This window comes from Stegodyphus dumicola, chromosome 12 (assembly GCF_044657685.1).
Source record: "Stegodyphus dumicola isolate Sdum_Otavi_A_Nest chromosome 12, ASM4465768v1".
Taxonomy (NCBI): Eukaryota; Metazoa; Arthropoda; class Arachnida; order Araneae; family Eresidae; genus Stegodyphus; species Stegodyphus dumicola.
The window spans coordinates 61,830,465-61,850,315 of NC_140779.1; the positions used below are offsets into that span (position 1 = coordinate 61,830,465).

The 19,851-nt window shown below is 30.6% G+C and overlaps 1 protein-coding gene across 6 annotated transcripts in view; it reads right to left on the reverse strand.

The window, feature by feature from the left end:
• LOC118191712 (transcription factor AP-2-epsilon-like) overlaps nucleotides 1–19,851 on the reverse strand; it is a 357,763-nt gene that overhangs the window by 30,517 nt on the left and 307,395 nt on the right. For 4 of the 6 annotated variants that reach the window (XM_085827757.1, XM_085827756.1, XM_085827758.1 and 1 more), the window contains 2 exons: nucleotides 10,810–10,873; nucleotides 2,130–2,174 (listed from right to left, as the gene is read on the reverse strand). In XM_085827757.1, coding sequence (XP_085683883.1) covers nucleotides 2,130–2,174; nucleotides 10,810–10,873 — 109 coding nt within the window. The remainder of the gene's footprint in view (nucleotides 1–2,129; nucleotides 2,175–10,809; nucleotides 10,874–19,851) is intronic. The other 2 variants (XM_035362548.2, XM_035362549.2) reach the window with 1 other exon arrangement.

The following is a 19,851-nucleotide window of genomic DNA, read 5'->3' on the forward strand; positions in this document are numbered from 1 at the left end:
GTTATTATAGGAAAGAATATTTACATTCTCAGTTTTCTAAGTTTATTATTTTTTTAACATTTCATTTCTGCTTTTAGATAAAATCAAGATGAAACGTTTTACTCGAGAAAAAATTTTAAAAATTAATAAATGGAATGAAGAAATAGAGAAAATTTCAGACCATTGTTCACATTTACTGTCTAAAGGGAAAAAAAATTTGAGGAACAATTTTTAAAAAATTAATAAGTAGGAAAAAAAGAGGATAAAAAGAAAACAGAAATTTTTCTACCATCGTTTCCGATTTATTGTCTAAAGCAAAAGGTAAATTGATAAATAAATAAATAAGAATATATTAAAAATAATAAGATGAAAGAAAAAGTAAAAGTTTTCCACCATCGTTCACATTTATTGCCTAAAGCAGGAAGAAACCCACTTCAGAACAAATTTTAAAAATTAATAAATAAAAAAGAAGAAAAAACAAACAAAACAAAACAAACAAAAAAAAAAAAAAAAAAAAAAAAAAGAAAACAAATTAAAAATTTCCTACTATCCTTTATGTTTATTGTTTAAAAGGAAGAAGAAATGTTTTATTTCAGAAAAAGAGAGAGAGATAATATTTTTGAAATCTAGAGACTACTATTAATAAGAACAAAACTACTCTCTGTTTCTAATGAAAAAGTTCCAGTTAGAAAAAAATGTTTTAAAGAATATTTATTAAATAGTTATGAGTTCTATGCGTAAACAAATGATAATAATACCTAACCGGTATCTTAATAACACTAGGACACTAAGCAATATTAGGGTAAGATGGAAGAGGAAAAATAATACTTATTTACTCAAAAAAAAAAGGCATTTTTTTGCCGATTATTTACAAATTTCAACATTTAATACTGTAGTAAGAATAACTGCTTTAAATCAGCAATCACCAGAATTAAAGTAACCATCGTAATGATTGTAAATCAGACTTCAATGAATTTCAAAGCAATACTGCAGTATTCTTTGAGTACAATTTTATCGTGACCAAATAATATCCATGTAACTTCTCAGCATTCTCAAGATAAGCCTTAATATTTTTCATAAAAAAATAAATCAAGATGAAATTTAGATGTCTCCAGGATTCATATGTTAGTTTAATAAAGGCTAAATGATTTTTTCAGCACCTCATATTGCATAAAACAAATAGCGAAACATCATGACAGCAATATGCGATAAAATAATTTAAAGTAATCAACAATCAACATCAAGTATCATTAATTACATTCATAACAAGATCTTTCAATTAATAAGCAATACTGAGTATTATTAATAACATTTATAAATTCAGAGCTGAAATTCTTAAATAAAATTTTTAACGATTTACAGATATACGTGTAAATGATGATAATAATATTTTGCGAGATATTTTAACATTAATACTATATTGATCAACTGTAAAATCATTAATATTAAGATTTAATTTTAGATAAATTTCTTGGAACTATCGTTATTTTCATTTTCCAAAATGATATATAATTTTTGAAAGCTAAAGATATTTGAAAGTAGAGATTATTTAATTCATTAAGTAATTTAATTTCAGTTAATTAAACAACAGTTTCAGTCACCCATCTGTATTAATTATAAAATTATTTTAAAAATGAAAAACTAATATTAGCTGATTTACATATAAATTTAAAAAAATATGATAAAATTTATCATAATATTCCTATCGAATTACTCCATTATAACAGTTTGAATTTTAATCTGAAATATATATTTTCATTCAATTCCCTTTCCGGTTAACGCTATACTTTAGCATTAGTTCACTTCACTTATTTGGAATTTATAGTCAGATAGATGTTCAGTAATATGTTTTCAATTTATTTGAATTAAAAGTGCTTTATCAAATTTCAGACATTTAGTTTTAAATGTATTTAAAACTAAATCTGCTATTTAAAGAAATTTTATATTATGCCAAAATAAAATTGGCGATTTTCAATACGATTTTTCAAAATTCAAGTCCAAAATCATTTAATTAACTCATAACTTTCACTCAAATACGAATAAAAAATTAAAAATAAGCAATTAAAGAATGGGTATTTCTTAAGAGAACTCAGAAAAAAATTCGATTTAAATTTTTTTATAAATTTACTTTTTTTCTTTCTTATACTTACCCCTACATTGCGTTTCCCACATTCGGCCATAATTCCATTCGGCAGCTTGTTTGAGAAAAATATCATTCATATATTTTTTGAAATAAAGCGACAATATTGTATTGAAAACTACAGACTTAGCGAACTAAAGATGGCATTATCTTGCAGCTCAAATCATGCAACCAAGAGACATTGCTATTTATTTGCAAAAGATAATATTATGGTAGATGTTTTTAGCAAATTATTTTCATCGAGAATTAATCCCAGAGATTTCTAATTATTAATTTGATCAATAAAATAAAGATTTGAATTTATGAAATAAAAATTAAATTGAAAGAAATGATATTACAGACTGATGTGAGATATTTTTATTTCCATACGCTTGAAATACTTTTGAAATTTCATATATACATTAATATTACTGTATTTATAGCTCATAAAAATACAAAGCTGCTAATATAATGAAGTTTTACCCAAACACAAATACCTAAGCAAAAAATAGCGAAGTCTATATGCATAGGGTGAGTCCCTAACTTTGAATATATCGGAGCTGTCCTTTAGCAAGGCTGAGAAGAATGATGAAATGATAAGTAGAAAGAATTTAAAGGTTCGAAAAGAATAAGTAAGAAGTAGATTAGTATTTTAGTGAATGCAATAAAGCTTTTAGGAAATTTAAATTCACCTTTTAATGAATTACAAAACATAACCTTTCACAAAACAGTAAGCGATTCAGTACAAAAGATTTGTAATTAAATTTGCTTTTTTCCCCAAATTTAATAAGTATTTTTTAATAATTTCCATAACTGTACAAATGAATGCTTAGGACTCTGGTCCCATTTTTAATAAAATCTTTATCTGATCATTTTTGGATTTCTTTTTTAAAAGATTTATGTGATGTATAATTACGGAAGTAATCATGAGCAATTAATCAGTCTGTATATTTATATTTAATTTTCATTAAATTTTCAATACCTCCCCGTTGCTGAATGAATGTTCAATTTATTGTAAATTGTTGCTTATAAGAAAAAAAAATTAACTTGTCACTGATCATTCGAAGTTCAGTAAATTAAATGAAGATAATTATTTCACACATGCGCAAGCCTAATAGAAGACTTTTAGGAGTCTTCATCACCCCATCAAATACAAGAATTGACATTTAAAATTATAAAAGATTACCTGTTGCTAACGTACAATGCGGAATATTTTCATTATGTATGATAATCGAAAAAAAATTGCTTAACTAGAAAGTATTTATTCTACTTATCATGCATCACAAAGCAATTATATTTTTGTATGCCGTATCAATAAAATAATTACATTTTCTCTGATTCTTAACTAAGATTTTTATATTTTTTGAATTTTTACGTTGTTTAATTTTTAAATCAAAAAAACAAAAACTTTTAAAAATCTGATTTTCAGTTTTTAAATGACAAACAATTAGAATTTGAATTAAGTTTTATCTTTTGTTTGATATTATTCGAAGTATTTCTAAGCGTTTACTTACAGTCATAAAACAGAACAGCTAAATCACAAGCTATATTTATTAAATAAATCTGAACATCTTTAGAATGCGAAATAATTTAGGCTAAATAAGTTTACATAAGTAAATTACTTGATAAACATTAAAGAATTTGATAATTACTTGATAAACATTAAAGAAATATGGCATTTTGTATGTTGAAACTCACGATTCTTTACAGTGTGTTTAAGGTGTTTGAGGGTTTTGTTTCTTGAAATACTGATACCAAATATGCATTTTCAATTAGAAATATATCAAAATAAAGCAGAGAAATTTATTAAAATAATTTCAGCACTCTTAGTAGGCTGGTTAGCAACTTGTGAATTATACCAGTTTACACGGTCACCATATAATAAAACATTTAAGAAAAATATAAGTTATACAAAAACTTTTCATAACTCTCTGCTTAATTTTCGAAGGTATGTGTACGTAATTATTCCATATAGCAATTTAAAATTAATAATGAATGATTTTGAAACCAGTGCCGATTAGTTATTCTCTAAAACGAGATATTATTAGTTTGTATTCATTTGTAGCAATTATTGTTTCCTAAATGTGACCGGAAATATAAATTTCTGCTCGAGGGATTAAAAATGATTGAATCAATAAATTTGTTCTCTATTATCTTAGTAAATTTTTCATTCAAAGCTAAGGAAAGTCTTCTATATAATTTGCTGTTGTAGCTTATCCCTTGAGATTCAGAGGATTTTAGTTCCATGATTACGCCAGACTAAGATAAGTCAGTCTGTCATTGGTCAAGGCCTTAGATCCCTGACTTTTGCTCAGTTCCATTCCTGTTTTGATTGACTCCAACGATTTTAGACCTCACTTTCTATATCACCAACCTCTCTTGCATACTTATTTTAAGTGTCTCCATCTCTCAGAGACATTATATACATTTATAAATGTTTATACCTCTTTCGAGATTCGAATCCGGGACTAACGTGAATGCCCGTACCAGCGGAAGAGTGGTAAGGTCTTTGAACACTGATAGTTCAGTCGGATGTTCGAATCCTGCAAAAGGGTATGGTAATTTTCGTGGCTTTCGCCATCTGTAACGTTTATATGAGGCAGTTTCCCTTAGAAGGTCCTCCACGAAGACGTCCCTCTCCTTAAGCAGATAGCACTCGAGGCTTTGCCGTAATCACATAAACCAAACCTAATCAAACTAATGAGAAGCTTCATTAAATATTATAACATCTAATGAATCACTTTGCTAACTGAATATTTTATATTGTGGAAAACACAGACTTTTCTTTATTTAGAGAGACCTCATACTCACATTTTTAAAACTGACTTCATAAATCTCTTTACCTTCTTTTGAGAAACTTTGTAATTGGAAGTATCAGTCTAAGATCAGAGTTTAATGAAGTAGCGTTTGAGCATTGTATACGAATTTTAAAAGAACTGTCTAAGCATTTGACACAAAAGTTGCGTGAGCCTCCTTCCACGCAAAAAACAGGTGAGTCATCATCAGTTGCATTAATTTGTACGACAAAGTTTGATTTTGGGGCGAAAAAAAGATTATTAAATCCTTTTCTGTCAAAATTGTTTTGTTTAAGTATATTTTTTCATTAACTTCCATTAAGAAAACAATTTAATAATATTTGATATCAAAGTACAATAGTAGCAGATAACGATGAAATATCGATTATGCGTCTTGTGCAAAAGTAAGGCGCAGAATTGGAATGAAGACATAAAGCAGAAAAGTGGAGTTTTAAAACCAAAATGTGTCATTTCGAAACGCTTTTGCTCTAGGGTAAAATTAGAGCGATTTACAAAGTAGGGGAAGTAAAATAAAACAAACCGTCGCCGAGTTTAATTCGTGAGTTTGTAATTCCCTATCGGGTTGTATAACAAACGGGGAAGCACTTCCATTCTTATGTCTATAAATAAAGAATTTTTCCAAAAGTGAACAGGTCGTAAAATTCTTTCCATAAATCACGAGGCTTCGGAAGTGGACTCAAGGGGAAAAGAACACGAATCATGAGTCATTTAGAGAAAAAAGTTTAAAGTATGCTGTGTGTTTGCTGCTTCACTTCGAAATGTGCCATTAAGTCTATAGGGGAAAATCAGGAGGTTTTTCTGAAAACGATTGAGTATTAATATGTTGGTTTCATAAACATATATCATACGAAATCTGAAATGAAATAATTGCACTTATCAAGCAGTAGAAAGATTTTGGAAAGATTGTAACTGCAAAGGTAGTTTAAGGAAGTAGATTTTAAAGGTTAAGCTATTTCTCAATATTTCGTTGAAGTCGGAGTGTCTCCGATATAAGTGATTTTGGTTTTATGTAAATGTAACAAATTTGTTGCTAGACTAGATGACAAGCAAATAATTTTGTATGTTTTGAATAATAATATTAGGACATCGGGAATGTTCAATTGTAAATAAATTAATGGTTTTAAGCAAAAAATTGTTTCATTATAAAATTCATTATTAAATGCATCCAAAAAAAATTAATTCATTATAAAAATGCATCCAAAAAAAAAATGGCGTTGATAATGTAATATGCAATGAAATCGCCTTTATATGCTTCTCATTCACATGCTTTTACGTTTATACGTAGTTTCATTTCTATGTCATTTTGTTCTTATTCATGTTAAAAGTAAAACATTTTTTTTGCTATAAATATTAATAATAAAATATTTCCTACATACGCTTAATTTCGAACATACGTTGCTTGCGCTTATAACTCAGGAGGAAAGCAACGTATGACAGGGGGAAAATCAGGAGAAAAGCAACGTTAGGGTGGAGGAAAATTACATAAGATCTATGTTAAATACCCATACAATTCTCTTAAAATTCGTATACAATGTTCAAACACTACGAAGTTTGTTTTTTTAAATACTGTTCTTAGACTGATACTTCAAACTACAAAATTTCTCAAAAGAAGGTAGAGAAGTTTACGAAGTCATGTTACAAAATGTGGGAAGATGGGTTTTGTAAATAAAGTCAAATGTTTCCCGGAAAACAAAAATTAGACTTTATTAAATTTAACGAAGCCACCTTCACTGGTATGGTATGTAGTGGTCCCGGCTACAATGTTGTTAGAACCAGATTCGAATCTTGAAAGAGGTAGATATTAATAAATATATATAACGTCTTTGAAGGATGGAGACACTTAAAACTGGTGTCCAAGAGAGGTTAGTGATATAGAAAGTGAGGTCTAAAATCATTGGATTTTGTCCCTAGAACGCTCTCAGTCAAAACAGGAATGGAATTGACCAAAAGTCATTTTTTCATCTGTAAGGTGTCTAAGGCCTTACCTATAACAGATACCCTCACTTTAGTTTTATACATTCGCGAACTTAAAGTCAGATCCTTTCAATATCAATGGATGAGCTACAACAACAAATTAAGCAGAAGACGTTCCTTACCTCTGAATGAAAATTTTGCTGAGTCATTAGAGAGCAAAGTTATTGATTTAATCATTTTTCAGTGCCTGTTCCGGAACAGAAATTAATATTTTCAATGATATTTAAGAAATAATAAATGCCACAAATGAGTAAAAAATAATATTTTCTCGTTTTAGACATTGTTACAAAATGCACATCTGCGGTAGGACAGCTTCCCCGCAAAACAGGTTTAAGGTTGCCAGAAAGTAACAAAGAAAGGCAGGGTTGCCTGATTTGGCGCGAAATCGCCCATTCGACGATATCTGGCAACAAAATTGGCGATTTGCCATAGGAGGAGCGAGAACATTCTAAAACGAATTGTTACCGGTTTTCCCAAGAATGTTCTCGAAGGCAGGTTAAAATCTATAAATACCCTGCCTGTACACCGAGTAGCAGTTTGTCGTGAAGAATATCTTCAGTATGTTGTGTTCAGTAATAGTGCTTTGAGTTCAGGGATTAGCTTCAGAGTGATCGACAGAGTCGTGAGCTGTACTTTAGTGCTTTATCGTGAAACTATCTTCACCGTTATAGCCTGAAGGCTGTGTTGCTGATTATTTCAGTGTGTTTATCATAGTTTTCGCCGCTTATCGTAGTAAACTTGTCTTTGAAACTCTCCTGTGTAATACTGACGGATAGATTGTGTTTTAATTCTTCGTCAAGTGTTGTCATCAATCCCTCCAAATTCATGAACACAAAGAACGCAGCAATATTAACTGATTGGCATTTATTGCAGAAGCATTCGTTATTAATTTTTTGATGGCCAACTGAAATTGTTAGTTTCACATAGCTTTGTGAATCAGGCAAAAAGTTATGAAAATTCTTTGTAACTAATTTCGACATTAAGAACTAATATCAACATGTATAACTAATACTGACATATCATCGACATTTCTGTTGGCAGCCCAACAGTCTGAACCGCACTGAATATAAATAAGACTTCGGATGGGAACTGCAATTACGTTAACTGCTGTTTAGAGATGAATAGAACTATTATAAAAATAGATTGCCAAAGGTACACAAGTGGAGATATATATAACGTCTTTGAAGGATGGAGACACTTAAAACTGGTGTCCAAGAGAGGTTAGTGATATAGAAAGTGAGGTCTAAAATCATTGGATTTTGTCCCTAGAACGCTCTCAGTCAAAACAGGAATGGAATTGACCAAAAGTCATTTTTTCATCTGTAAGGTGTCTAAGGCCTTACCTATAACAGATACCCTCATTTTAGTTTTATACATTCGCGAACTTAAAGTCAGATCCTTTCAATATCAATGGATGAGCTACAACAACAAATTAAGCAGAAGACGTTCCTTACCTCTGAATGAAAATTTTGCTGAGTCATTAGAGAGCAAAGTTATTGATTTAATCATTTTTCAGTGCCTGTTCCGGAACAGAAATTAATATTTTCAATGATATTTAAGAAATAATAAATGCCACAAATGAGTAAAAAATAATATTTTCTCGTTTTAGACATTGTTACAAAATGCACATCTGCGGTAGGACAGCTTCCCCGCAAAACAGGTTTAAGGTTGCCAGAAAGTAACAAAGAAAGGCAGGGTTGCCTGATTTGGCGCGAAATCGCCCATTCGACGATATCTGGCAACAAAATTGGCGATTTGCCATAGGAGGAGCGAGAACATTCTAAAACGAATTGTTACCGGTTTTCCCAAGAATGTTCTCGAAGGCAGGTTAAAATCTATAAATACCCTGCCTGTACACCGAGTAGCAGTTTGTCGTGAAGAATATCTTCAGTATGTTGTGTTCAGTAATAGTGCTTTGAGTTCAGGGATTAGCTTCAGAGTGATCGACAGAGTCGTGAGCTGTACTTTAGTGCTTTATCGTGAAACTATCTTCACCGTTATAGCCTGAAGGCTGTGTTGCTGATTATTTCAGTGTGTTTATCATAGTTTTCGCCGCTTATCGTAGTAAACTTGTCTTTGAAACTCTCCTGTGTAATACTGACGGATAGATTGTGTTTTAATTCTTCGTCAAGTGTTGTCATCAATCCCTCCAAATTCATGAACACAAAGAACGCAGCAATATTAACTGATTGGCATTTATTGCAGAAGCATTCGTTATTAATTTTTTGATGGCCAACTGAAATTGTTAGTTTCACATAGCTTTGCGAATCAGGCAAAAAGTTATGAAAATTCTTTGTAACTAATTTCGACATTAAGAACTAATATCAACATGTATAACTAATACTGACATATCATCGACATTTCTGTTGGCAGCCCAACAGTCTGAACCGCACTGAATATAAGACTTCGGATGGGAACTGCAATTACGTTAACTGCTGTTTAGAGATGAATAGAACTATTATAAAAATAGATTGCCAAAGGTACACAAGTGGAGAAAATTTAGGACCTAAAATAATGTCTGGAAAAAGAAATTGAAAAAATGGCAAGCTTGATTGAATTAACAATTAAAGCTATACATTAATATGACAAGCTTTTACTTATGACATATTTTTTTCTTTTATCGCTGTTGAACAATACTAAATAAAATAACTCTTTTGTGCATTTGAAAGGAGGCCATGAACGTGCAACGTCAGCTAACAGGAAAAATAAATTTAAAAGGGCATTATGTAAATCTATGAAACATAAGCGATTTCCGGACTTGATGTGCTACATATTGCTGCATTACCTACTCATGCTAGTTTGAAAGAAACTTTCAGTAATGAATTATTATCGAAGATATTCAAGAAAGTTTTTTTAATTGACAGGAAAGACATTCTATCAACGCCAATGAAATAATTTTTGGCTCTGAAACGCAAGACTAAACACTTTTTATCATAAAAAGATAATTCTGAGTATTACTTGTGAGCAACTTAAAACAAATTTTTCACTGCCAGTAATATAATGCAAAAAATACATGTTCAATGTTCTCTCATTTCTTGAATTATTATTAATACAATATTGGATGAGACAAACGCGAACTCCACCTTTGTAAATGATAAACATTTTATTTTGGTTAATTTCAATAGAGAGGCAAAAAGCATCTTGTTAGTAACAGAGAGCTACTATGGTTCGTTCCACAATTGATACTAAGTATTATTTTTTATTTTAGAGACAATTATTTAATTTTTATTTTTTTATTTTAGAGACAATTATTTAATTTTTATTTTTTTTATTTTAGAGACAATTATTTAATTTTTATTTTTTTATTTTAGAGACAATTATTTATTTAATTTTTAATCCAAAATTATGCTGAAATTTGTTCTTAGACAATTTTGATGTCTGTTTCCCAGAAATAAAAAGTTTTTTTTGTTTCAGACGTCAGAGCAGAGAAGATAATCGATGCCTGCAACGTAAATGTTTTATATCTGTGTAGATTTAAAAAAGCTAAGTATTATGATAATGTAGAAAATTAATATTAAACTTCTATTAAAATTTCCAACTTCAGCTACGGAAATGGCTTGTACTTCTTAAAAGAATAAACTTTAGTTAGTTGTTAAATACAGGTTAAATGAGTTTAAAGATACCCTAAGAAGAAAAAAATTGCATGCAGAGCTACAGTGAGAACTTAGAAAACGTGGAGAAGAGAAAAACAAGGTCTCAGCTGAAAAACGATTCCCTACGTTCTCTTTGGATAAGAAAGAATAAAAAACGTTAAATGCTTTATTTTCTTCCTTTCGTTATTTCTTTTTTCACCCAGGGTAGGGAAGGTGGACAAAGGGATTTGTTTCTTAAAAAGTTAAAAATGCTTTGATATAACAGATATATTTATTATATACATCTTTTTTAACTATAAGCATTGAAAGCAAAATATTAAGTTCTCACCTTTTCTAATTACACTGTTATGATCACCAGGAAATAAGCTATTTGCGTCTTCGACGCTTCCACCCTGTAGGCAAAGGAGAAAGCAAATATTATTAACTGAAAAATAAAAGCAAAGAGAAAGTTAAATGTTATGTAATAAGAAACGGTATATTTAAAAAACTTAAAAAACCGAAATTTAAAATATAATATTAAAATTAAAAATAAAATATTTCGAAAAAAACCTTCATATAACCTTCCCCCCTTCTAGTTAGTAAACTTCTAGTTAGTAATTAAAACAGTCGTAAATACGTCTAACTGTCAACAGCAAAAAATTATCTTTTTTCTGTTATAGCAATTCTTAATTTGTTCGAGTTAGCAATTCATTTAAAGTTAGGTTTAAGTTACAGTTGAAAGCTAGGACAAAAGAAAACATTACTAACTCAAATATAGAATTTAAAACAAAATGACTTATTATATAAATAAATAACAAAATATTAAAAAAATTACAAAGCTAAATTTAAAATAAAATTTTACGATTAAAAATATTTTATTAGCAATGACTCACATAATATGTTTTTTTTTCTATTTTTGGCTTCTAATAAATAAACTTAAATGTCTGTAAATGGTGTTATGTTGCCATTCAAAAGCAGGTGTACGTGTCACTAGACTCAGACACTTGGGCTACATAGCCCGATCCCGTGTAAAACGACGTTTATGTAACATTGCTTTGATGATGAAGTTGAGAAATATCGAAGCCTAATCCCGTACAATAAATATATAAAATCTCAGAGTCACATGCAAAGCAAAGTGGGGTATATAGAAGTAGGGTAACGTTACGTAAGTGGTACCCCCTAAGAAAAACTAGGTATAAATCGTAGGATCTACCAAAAAAATTGTTTGTGGTAATAACATCCTATGATGTGGTTGCTGATATTTTTTAGAATAAAATTTCATGCTTTCCTCTCTTGGATAAAATAAATAAAATTTACAACACGAACTTAGTACGACTTAAAAAATAGCATTTTTACTCTTACTATCTATAGCTTAAGTCGCACAACGTTAAAAAATTAGAAAATTATAATGAAAACCTCCTTTTACTCAATTAATTTATTTCTACAATTATGCAACAACAATGTGAAATAATAAGGTTGACTATGGGGTAACTCGCTCTGTCGGAAGAGGCGCAGTTGACGTGATATTACGCCTAATATTTAAAAGGTACGACTTAAGCGGTGGTACGACTAACGCAAAGCTACCCTCTCCTGCTTTGCAGATTGTAGAAAATAAAGTCCTTGAGGTGGACAGCATTTCATATGACGCTCATTCATTTCTTAGGGATGTTTCTGCTTACTGTCGATCGGAGGGTAAACTTTCCTTCTAATCCACAAAGGCTGTTTTAGACAGATCACAGCCAGGGATCTGTGAGGCTGATACAGTTATTAATTATCCACTTTCAGTCACAGCAATACTTATTTTTTAATGTAACATTAACAATTTGTTTACAATTAAGTTAAATTTAAAAATGAAAGCAAGGACGCAACCATTTCTACAATAAAAAGCAAATTCCTACATGTATTACTTTGATGTAACATTTACAGTAATATTCAATTCGCCATCGTAAAATTTAAATTATAAGAAATGCTTCGAATCCCCCCCCAAAAAGAGTTTTATATCGAAAATTTTAAGAAAATCGTTAAAATTATTAAATTACAAAATTATCGTAATGTAAAATGTCATGACAACTTGCTGTAAACGCAAAATAAAAGCAAATTAAATGTAATAAAAATATCATAATATATTTAAATACTATTTTTGATATTAAATGTAATAAATTATCTATGTTATTAGTAGTAGTGGTTGAGGCAAGTAGGGAAAAAGGGACTGAACATTCTTAATCTCTTTTTCTCTGCTCGCCCCACCAGTAGGCGAACGGTTAAGACTATTGAATGGTAGTAGTTCGACATTCGATCTGGTTAGGGTTCGAATGGAAGCAAACAGGCTGGCTGCATGGTTGGTTTTCGAGGTTGCAAAGCAGTTTCTTGCAGAAAGTCTTCCACGAAGGTAGCTCTCCTCTTAGGCATATAGCTCTTGTGGTTTTGCCATATTCAAATAATCAAAAGCCATTTTCTCCTTCCAAAAAATCTTATTAAATCAAGCAAAATAAGGTATAAAACCTAAAATGATACTAAAAATCAAGAACGATAAGACAGATGCCCAGCTTAAATAAATAGAAAGGACTTTCATAATGTAGTTTCATCTTTCGGAATCGGTAGGATTCCTATTCCTGTGGCAAATTTAGAAACGAAGTCGAGTTTTGCGTTAAATCGAGTCCTCAGATATTCATTAACAGAACTAAGCTATTAGAGAGAGAGAGACTCATTATTTGCACGTAGTTATTCTGCCTTACTGTCCAATATCAAAATAATTAAGCCTCGTCCTCTTTCCCAACAGACGCTTAAAATTCGAAATACAACTGTATATCAGATTGCTTAAACTGATACTTTTTTTTTTTGGTCACATCGCATAGTTATTCATTAGCAATCAAAACATTCTGCGAAACTATGCTGATCTAGTGTCCTCTTTTGCAATTGGTCCCACTTTTTCCCGCCAACTGAATAAAATAAACACTGGACAATATTTTAGCTTTATCTTTGTCTTTCTCCCTCCTCGTTAAGACTAAATTCTTGTTTGAATTCCTTTTGCAAACCGAAATTGTGCTTAACCAGATTTTCTTCAAAGCAAAATTGAGTAAATCAAACTTACTTAAAGCAGGGAACAGCTGTATAGTTTTTAAATGGCGGAATGTTTTTTTTTTCCTTGATGTCATGTATTGTTTTAGATGCAATATAAACAAACGTTTCATTTCAATTAACATGTCCTAAGAATAATCAAACTAACATAAATCAAATCATTGAAATGTACATAAAAAATGTCGAAGTCACAAAACAGCCGTTTCACTTTTAAGAAAATGCGGAAATGCTGATTCCTAGAATTCTTCATTTAGAACTTAGATTGAATTGTTGACAAGTTATTACCCTCCTCAGGTTGACAGATTCAACTTCTATAAATCATCTTGTCATGAAAGCATTTTAATCTGTTTATAATCAGCCACGCGTAGCCAGGCAAACAATTGGTGCATTGGAAATAATTTTGTGTTACCCATCAAAGTTCAAAACTCTTTCTTTTCTGGAAATTGTTTTGCAAAGCGTAACAGAGGCGTCAACAAGAACACAATTTGCAATGCAAATATTTTCATTTCGAAATCATCCGATTCTAAAATCGCATATTTTATGTTGAATTTTGCTTAGTTATTAAACTTGAAGTTACGTTTCATACATCCCTAAACTGGAAAGGTTTCTATTTAGCGCAGGAGAAGGAAGGAATCATAAGAAGGTGTGGAATGTAAGATGTCCCCATCCCCCAAAGACCCTTATCTCAAACAGGACTGTCCAAAGACCACTGTCAAAACTGCCCAAAAAGACCACTGCCAAAACAGACGAAAATATTCGTCTTTTTGCAACTTCAGATGAAAAAGAAATTTTTCAACAAACGAAATCTAACTTTTAATGCAGTCTGCCGATTCCTATACTTAGATTTGGTAACATTTGACACTCGTTACAAAAAATTAAAAATACAAGTAGTTAGACTCCCATATGACCAAAATTGACCGGGTTAATTTAATTGCAGTTTAAAATTTTATTTTAGCATGTAATTTTCAGTTCAAATGTCGTTTTCGACTTGCCAATAACTTTCAAATTGTTGCCACCAAATATTAGGGCTCTGCGTTATATTAAAAGAAATTACGTAATAAATAATATGCATGAATGTATGTATGTGTCTCGAATTATGAAAAAAAAATGCTACCTAGAGACATCCAATTCTGAATAACATATTCCTCCACTCGAATATCAGCATCAAAAACTCGAAAAGCCCATATTCGAGTCCCAGTTTGAATCCACTCGAAAAGCCAAATTTGCAATCTGGAATTTGTTTTATAAACTATTTCATAGTTTGTAAAACGTTAAAAAATTTTTCATTAATAAATTCAACAATTTTAAGGCCAGCAATGGCAACACTGTACGGGAAAAAAAACATTTTCATCTTCAGCGCGTGACATTGTGTATCGGAAATTCTAAAGATATGCTCCTTTAAATATTTTATGATATTGTTCTTGAATTGAATTTTATGGTTTAAGTGTGAAGAACATGATATTTAATAAATAGAGGTAATGCGCGAAATATTAAAAAACGCTCATTTGGGGGTAATATAAAATCGGAAAGCTTTTTTTTAGTCACATCTAGGCGTTTAATTCAAATGTAAGAATTCCAATTTTCTAAATCAAGCTATATCAAAATAAAAGGAATGTAAATATTTTTTTTTCAAATATCACTTCTATAAAAAATCAATTGAATCAAAACATAAATCTGTGGTTAGAAAAAGTGCCATATATACGTAAATACACTCTGATGTTCTATTATTACGCTGGCTGTAGGAATATATTCCCAAACTAAAGTTATTGAACCAGATTCAAACATCGCAGATGAAAAATGAGTTATCTGCCACTCCAACTTTCCCAAACCCAACTCAGAATAGCAAAGAAAATATAATTCACGTTATATATATATATATACAGAGAGAGAGCGATAAAAAAATCCCCTCAGAACTGATCGTTAAAAAGCTAGCAATCAAAACAGTTGTTTCGGGAAACAAAAATAAGATGGAAATTGCGAGTACAGAAAATTACTCCGCAAATTGCAAACACATCTGACTTTCAATGCACAACCCTTACACCTAAGAAACTGAACCAAACAAAGAAAATTTCTAGATCACATACTCTTCGCGTACTTGTGTAATATAATGTAATAAATAACACATGGAAACTCTGGGTAAAGCGGGTGAGAAAAGTAAAAGAGTGCACAGTACACCAAAAATAGGTGTGATCGTAACTCATATTAATACACACTGTCATTACGCTATAGATATGAAGGTAAAAAAGAAAACTTTCTTTTATATTTCGAATCAATCAGTTTTTCCTCCGTCAAGTGAAACTTAAAACTTTTTTCCCTTATAGTTCCTCTCTTCAGTATGATATATTAATCTGAAAAATCAACGGAGCGTAAAGGACGTATATTGCATTTCTGTTTCACTTTTTTTTTTTTTTTTTTTTTTTTGGTACTGAAAATTCCTCACCCCTCAAACGCTATTTCGTCGAGTTATTTACTATTGGTTCATGCATAATTCAGAGGCGCAACAATACGAGGGGGATATATATATTTAGAGAGAAACATGAGACTTTGTGTCCTTTATTTACTTAGACATGACATGATAAACATATGGATAAATAAATATATGACTGTGTGTGGCAAGGGTTAAAAAACACAACTAAATCTTGTAGCTCTTCCTGGAATAATTTCTTCGTTTTTTAGAAATGGTTCTTACCCGTGCAATTTTGGGATTCACGGAAGAGTGTTATTTAAGAACTTGGGACACAAAACAAAATAAAATATGAACTTGTTTTTAGGAAGCTTCAGATTACAATCTGATGGGAATTTTACAGTTAAGTAAATAAAAATAATACTTGTTGTTGCCAGATGAAAATCTTTAGCATTAAATAAATTAAAAATCAGCTTTCAAAAGAAATTTCATTTTTGAAAACTCTGCCCTAGCTTCTTCGACTTTTCCTTTCCTTTTTACTTCCTTGGACGAATTAAAGGAAGTATTGTAATCGCGAAAAATTTCCAGTATCGTATTTCAAAGAAAATTTCCATTTCAACCGCTCTCGAAACCATTTGAATGATATTTTTGTGTGACATCTATATGTAGGGAGAGAATAAAGGACTTTTTTTTTTTTTTTTTGGCCAAAAAAGAATTCTAAAATGAATTTAAAATGGGTTCAGAAGAAATTTTTCTTGGCATCTGTACACACATATGTATCTCGCATAACTCAAGAATGAGTAGCCCCAGAACTTCGGAATTTTGTATATGGGACTGTTTTAACATGTAGTTGTGAATCTGTCTTTTTTGTTGCAATCGGCTGCATCAATCATAAATAAATATATTTATTTCCACTCTGCTACCAGACTCGAAGGCAGAGTTTTTTTATTCTTACCTGTTGGTAAATTGTGCATTTTTGGCCTTAAAAAAGATTGAAATTTTTATGTTCCGGTTAAGGTTTTTATGCCTTGAGTAAAAACCATGCGATAGTTGTAGAATTATCATCACTTTAAAACTTTTGATTGGCAAGTTAAGCCTGACGAACCGCCATTTATTTACATTTGAAACTCGGTAGAATAGTGAATTAGGACAGTTTCTGCACCTTCAACGTCTTTTTTCAGAGTGGAACCGAAAGTAAACTTCCAGTTTTGCGAACTGAAAAATCTGCCTCCTTGCCCGCTGGCCGAATTGCTTGCTTTTCCGTAGAAGCTATACTATTGCGTTATAATTACAAAAATTAATTTTTAACTGTATTTGGTGTTTTAAGTTTTCCTTTATTTTACAATTTTTAATGAAGATATTTTGAATTTTTAAGCATTTTTGCTCTGCCGCGCATTGAGAATTGAATTAATTGAATGAGAAATACATCTCTAATGAAATTCGATGCAATAAGCTGAAATGCAATTCAGTAAGAAACCTGTGTAATTTAATAGGCCATACAAGGAAGTCATGTGGTGTCCATATCAGATTTTTTCTGTTGGACGTAGAATAATATCGACAGGAGAACATTAATTTATTCTAAAATATATTCATCGTTTCCAAAAATTAAAAAAGAGACAGAGAGATTAACATTTAAATGAAATTTAGAAAATAAAAGCTAAATATAAAGAAGACTACATGATTGCAATCGAAATCTATATGTAATAGCAAATAATTATAGTTATCATTAGTTTACGTGTTTCAGCCAAGGATAACTATAAGGTATTTCTCCTGCCTTCTTAGCATGCCTTCTTGGTGTATACTCGGCGCGTATTCGAAAGGTCCGAGGTTCGAGTCCTGGCGAGGGCATTGCACATTTTTCACAACTTCTGCTTCGAAATAATCTAATGACTCTACATCCTTTTCCATGAAAGGAGGTATAGTGCTTATTTGAAAATATATATGTCATGATGAAAAATAAATGAAGTGCACTAATTTTAAAATTAATCAAAACTCAACTTTAAACTAGCGTCGTTTTGGAGAAATTGTCGGTACATTTTAAAAATGTGTGATACAGGCTACTCTTCCTCAACAAATAAAAATATTTTAAATTCTTTTGGAAATAATAATAGTATTAATCATAAATACTATATAATTTTTTTTTTAAATCTAAAAGCTTTTAGACTTTTAGGCTTTTAGACTTTATATTACGCTCAAAGGTGCGTGTGTTTCACTTACACATACACACGTTTCGAGAGCATGTGGGCTAAAATTATTTAAAAACAGTATATCTTTAGACTTTCCGATAGACAGTCTCCCGCTCTGGTTTTTAAGTATATTACAGGCAAACCGTTTATAGTGATTCGACGCAAAAGGCCATTTCGAGATTAATCGCCCTTCTGGCTAAAAAAAGGAAATTTTGCATTTTGCTTTGAAGACCAGTGCGATTTTTTTTCTTTAAAGAAGAAGCATTTTTAAGATCATTTTGTATGCTAAAGATGAATCTGTACAAATGCCTTCAAAATACATAAAATTGTTCTGTAATGCTAATATAATTTAGTAATGAATTTCACCTAATTTTAAGATGTATAATAGTGTCAGAACATGTTATATGGAACATCTAACAATTATTTCTTAACTTTGTATCATTTATGCACACAATAAAAATATAACAACCATTCTTTAGTTCCCCTTTATTTGCATTCATGCCTTCATGTTCATCTCAGTGTGGTATTGGTTTAGTATAAACGTAAGTATGAGAAAACGTAAAATTAAAGAGAAAAACATTTTTAAAGAAAAATAGAAAAGAGGACACCATTAAATTTCTGTTCTCATTCTTTAACTTTCAATGAAAAGTGAGAATATTTTCTTTAAAATAAGGATGAATTTTTTTTTCACTAAGTAAGAAAAAAGTGAAAGATTGTAAATGCTTTGTCTTCAACTGAGTCACTATTATTAACTTCTAATCATGCAAAGTGGCATTTCTTGATTTTTTTCAAGTTAATTTTACCGTGAAAATTTTTAGAATCAGTAATCAGAATATATGAAGGGATAATTTAATAGCTTCTTTATTACTTATTTGTAAGTTTGTTATAATTACCGAAAGGCCTTCATGAATAATCATACCATTAAATGATTTTAAAGCGCTACCTGTAGATGTGCAAAGGCCTTTGACACCTAAGACGAGAACGCAACATTTCGTTCAACTTGATCCCAACTTGATCTTGTTTTATCTTGATCTTGTTTTATCAACTTGATCTTGTTTTATCTGTGTTTATAAAAAATAAGCAAAAATCTTATCCCTCTTAAGGTTTGAGGATCTTATACTTCTCAAGAAGGTTTTGGGAATTTTTTATTTCAAGTAGTTTCTTTCTCAAAAGCTTTATAAAATAATAAAATATCTTTCTTACCCTAGATTCGAAGCCAAATCAAATATCAACCGGCCTCTGCTAATGATTTCATGACATTTATGATTTTAATTTCATTAACAGGTATATGTTGATTTTTTTTCTTTATGTCTTTTTGCATCACGTATTAAAGAGTCCTTTGTCCAAACAGAAGGTTACAACTGACGTTAGTCGCATTTTGGTCAGTGTTTATCTATTCGATTCTACAATCTGTAACGTCACCTAGAAATGTTTTTGGACTTTAAGACAGATTCTAGATTAACAGCATGTTACTATAAACGAGATATTAAATTAATTTTGTGCTATGTTGAGTCCACAATCAAAACTAAAAGGTAAGTGGCTAGGGGCAGGCAAGTAGCTTAAGTACTTTAGTTAAGTAGACACCTTAAGATGTTGCAATCGTGCCTACCCTAGAAAGCAGATTTAGTGATCCAGAAATTGACGTGAGTTTCGAAGACACCATGATCAGAAAGAACACAAGTAACTGTAAGGAAATTTTTAATTTGATGATGGATGAACTGGA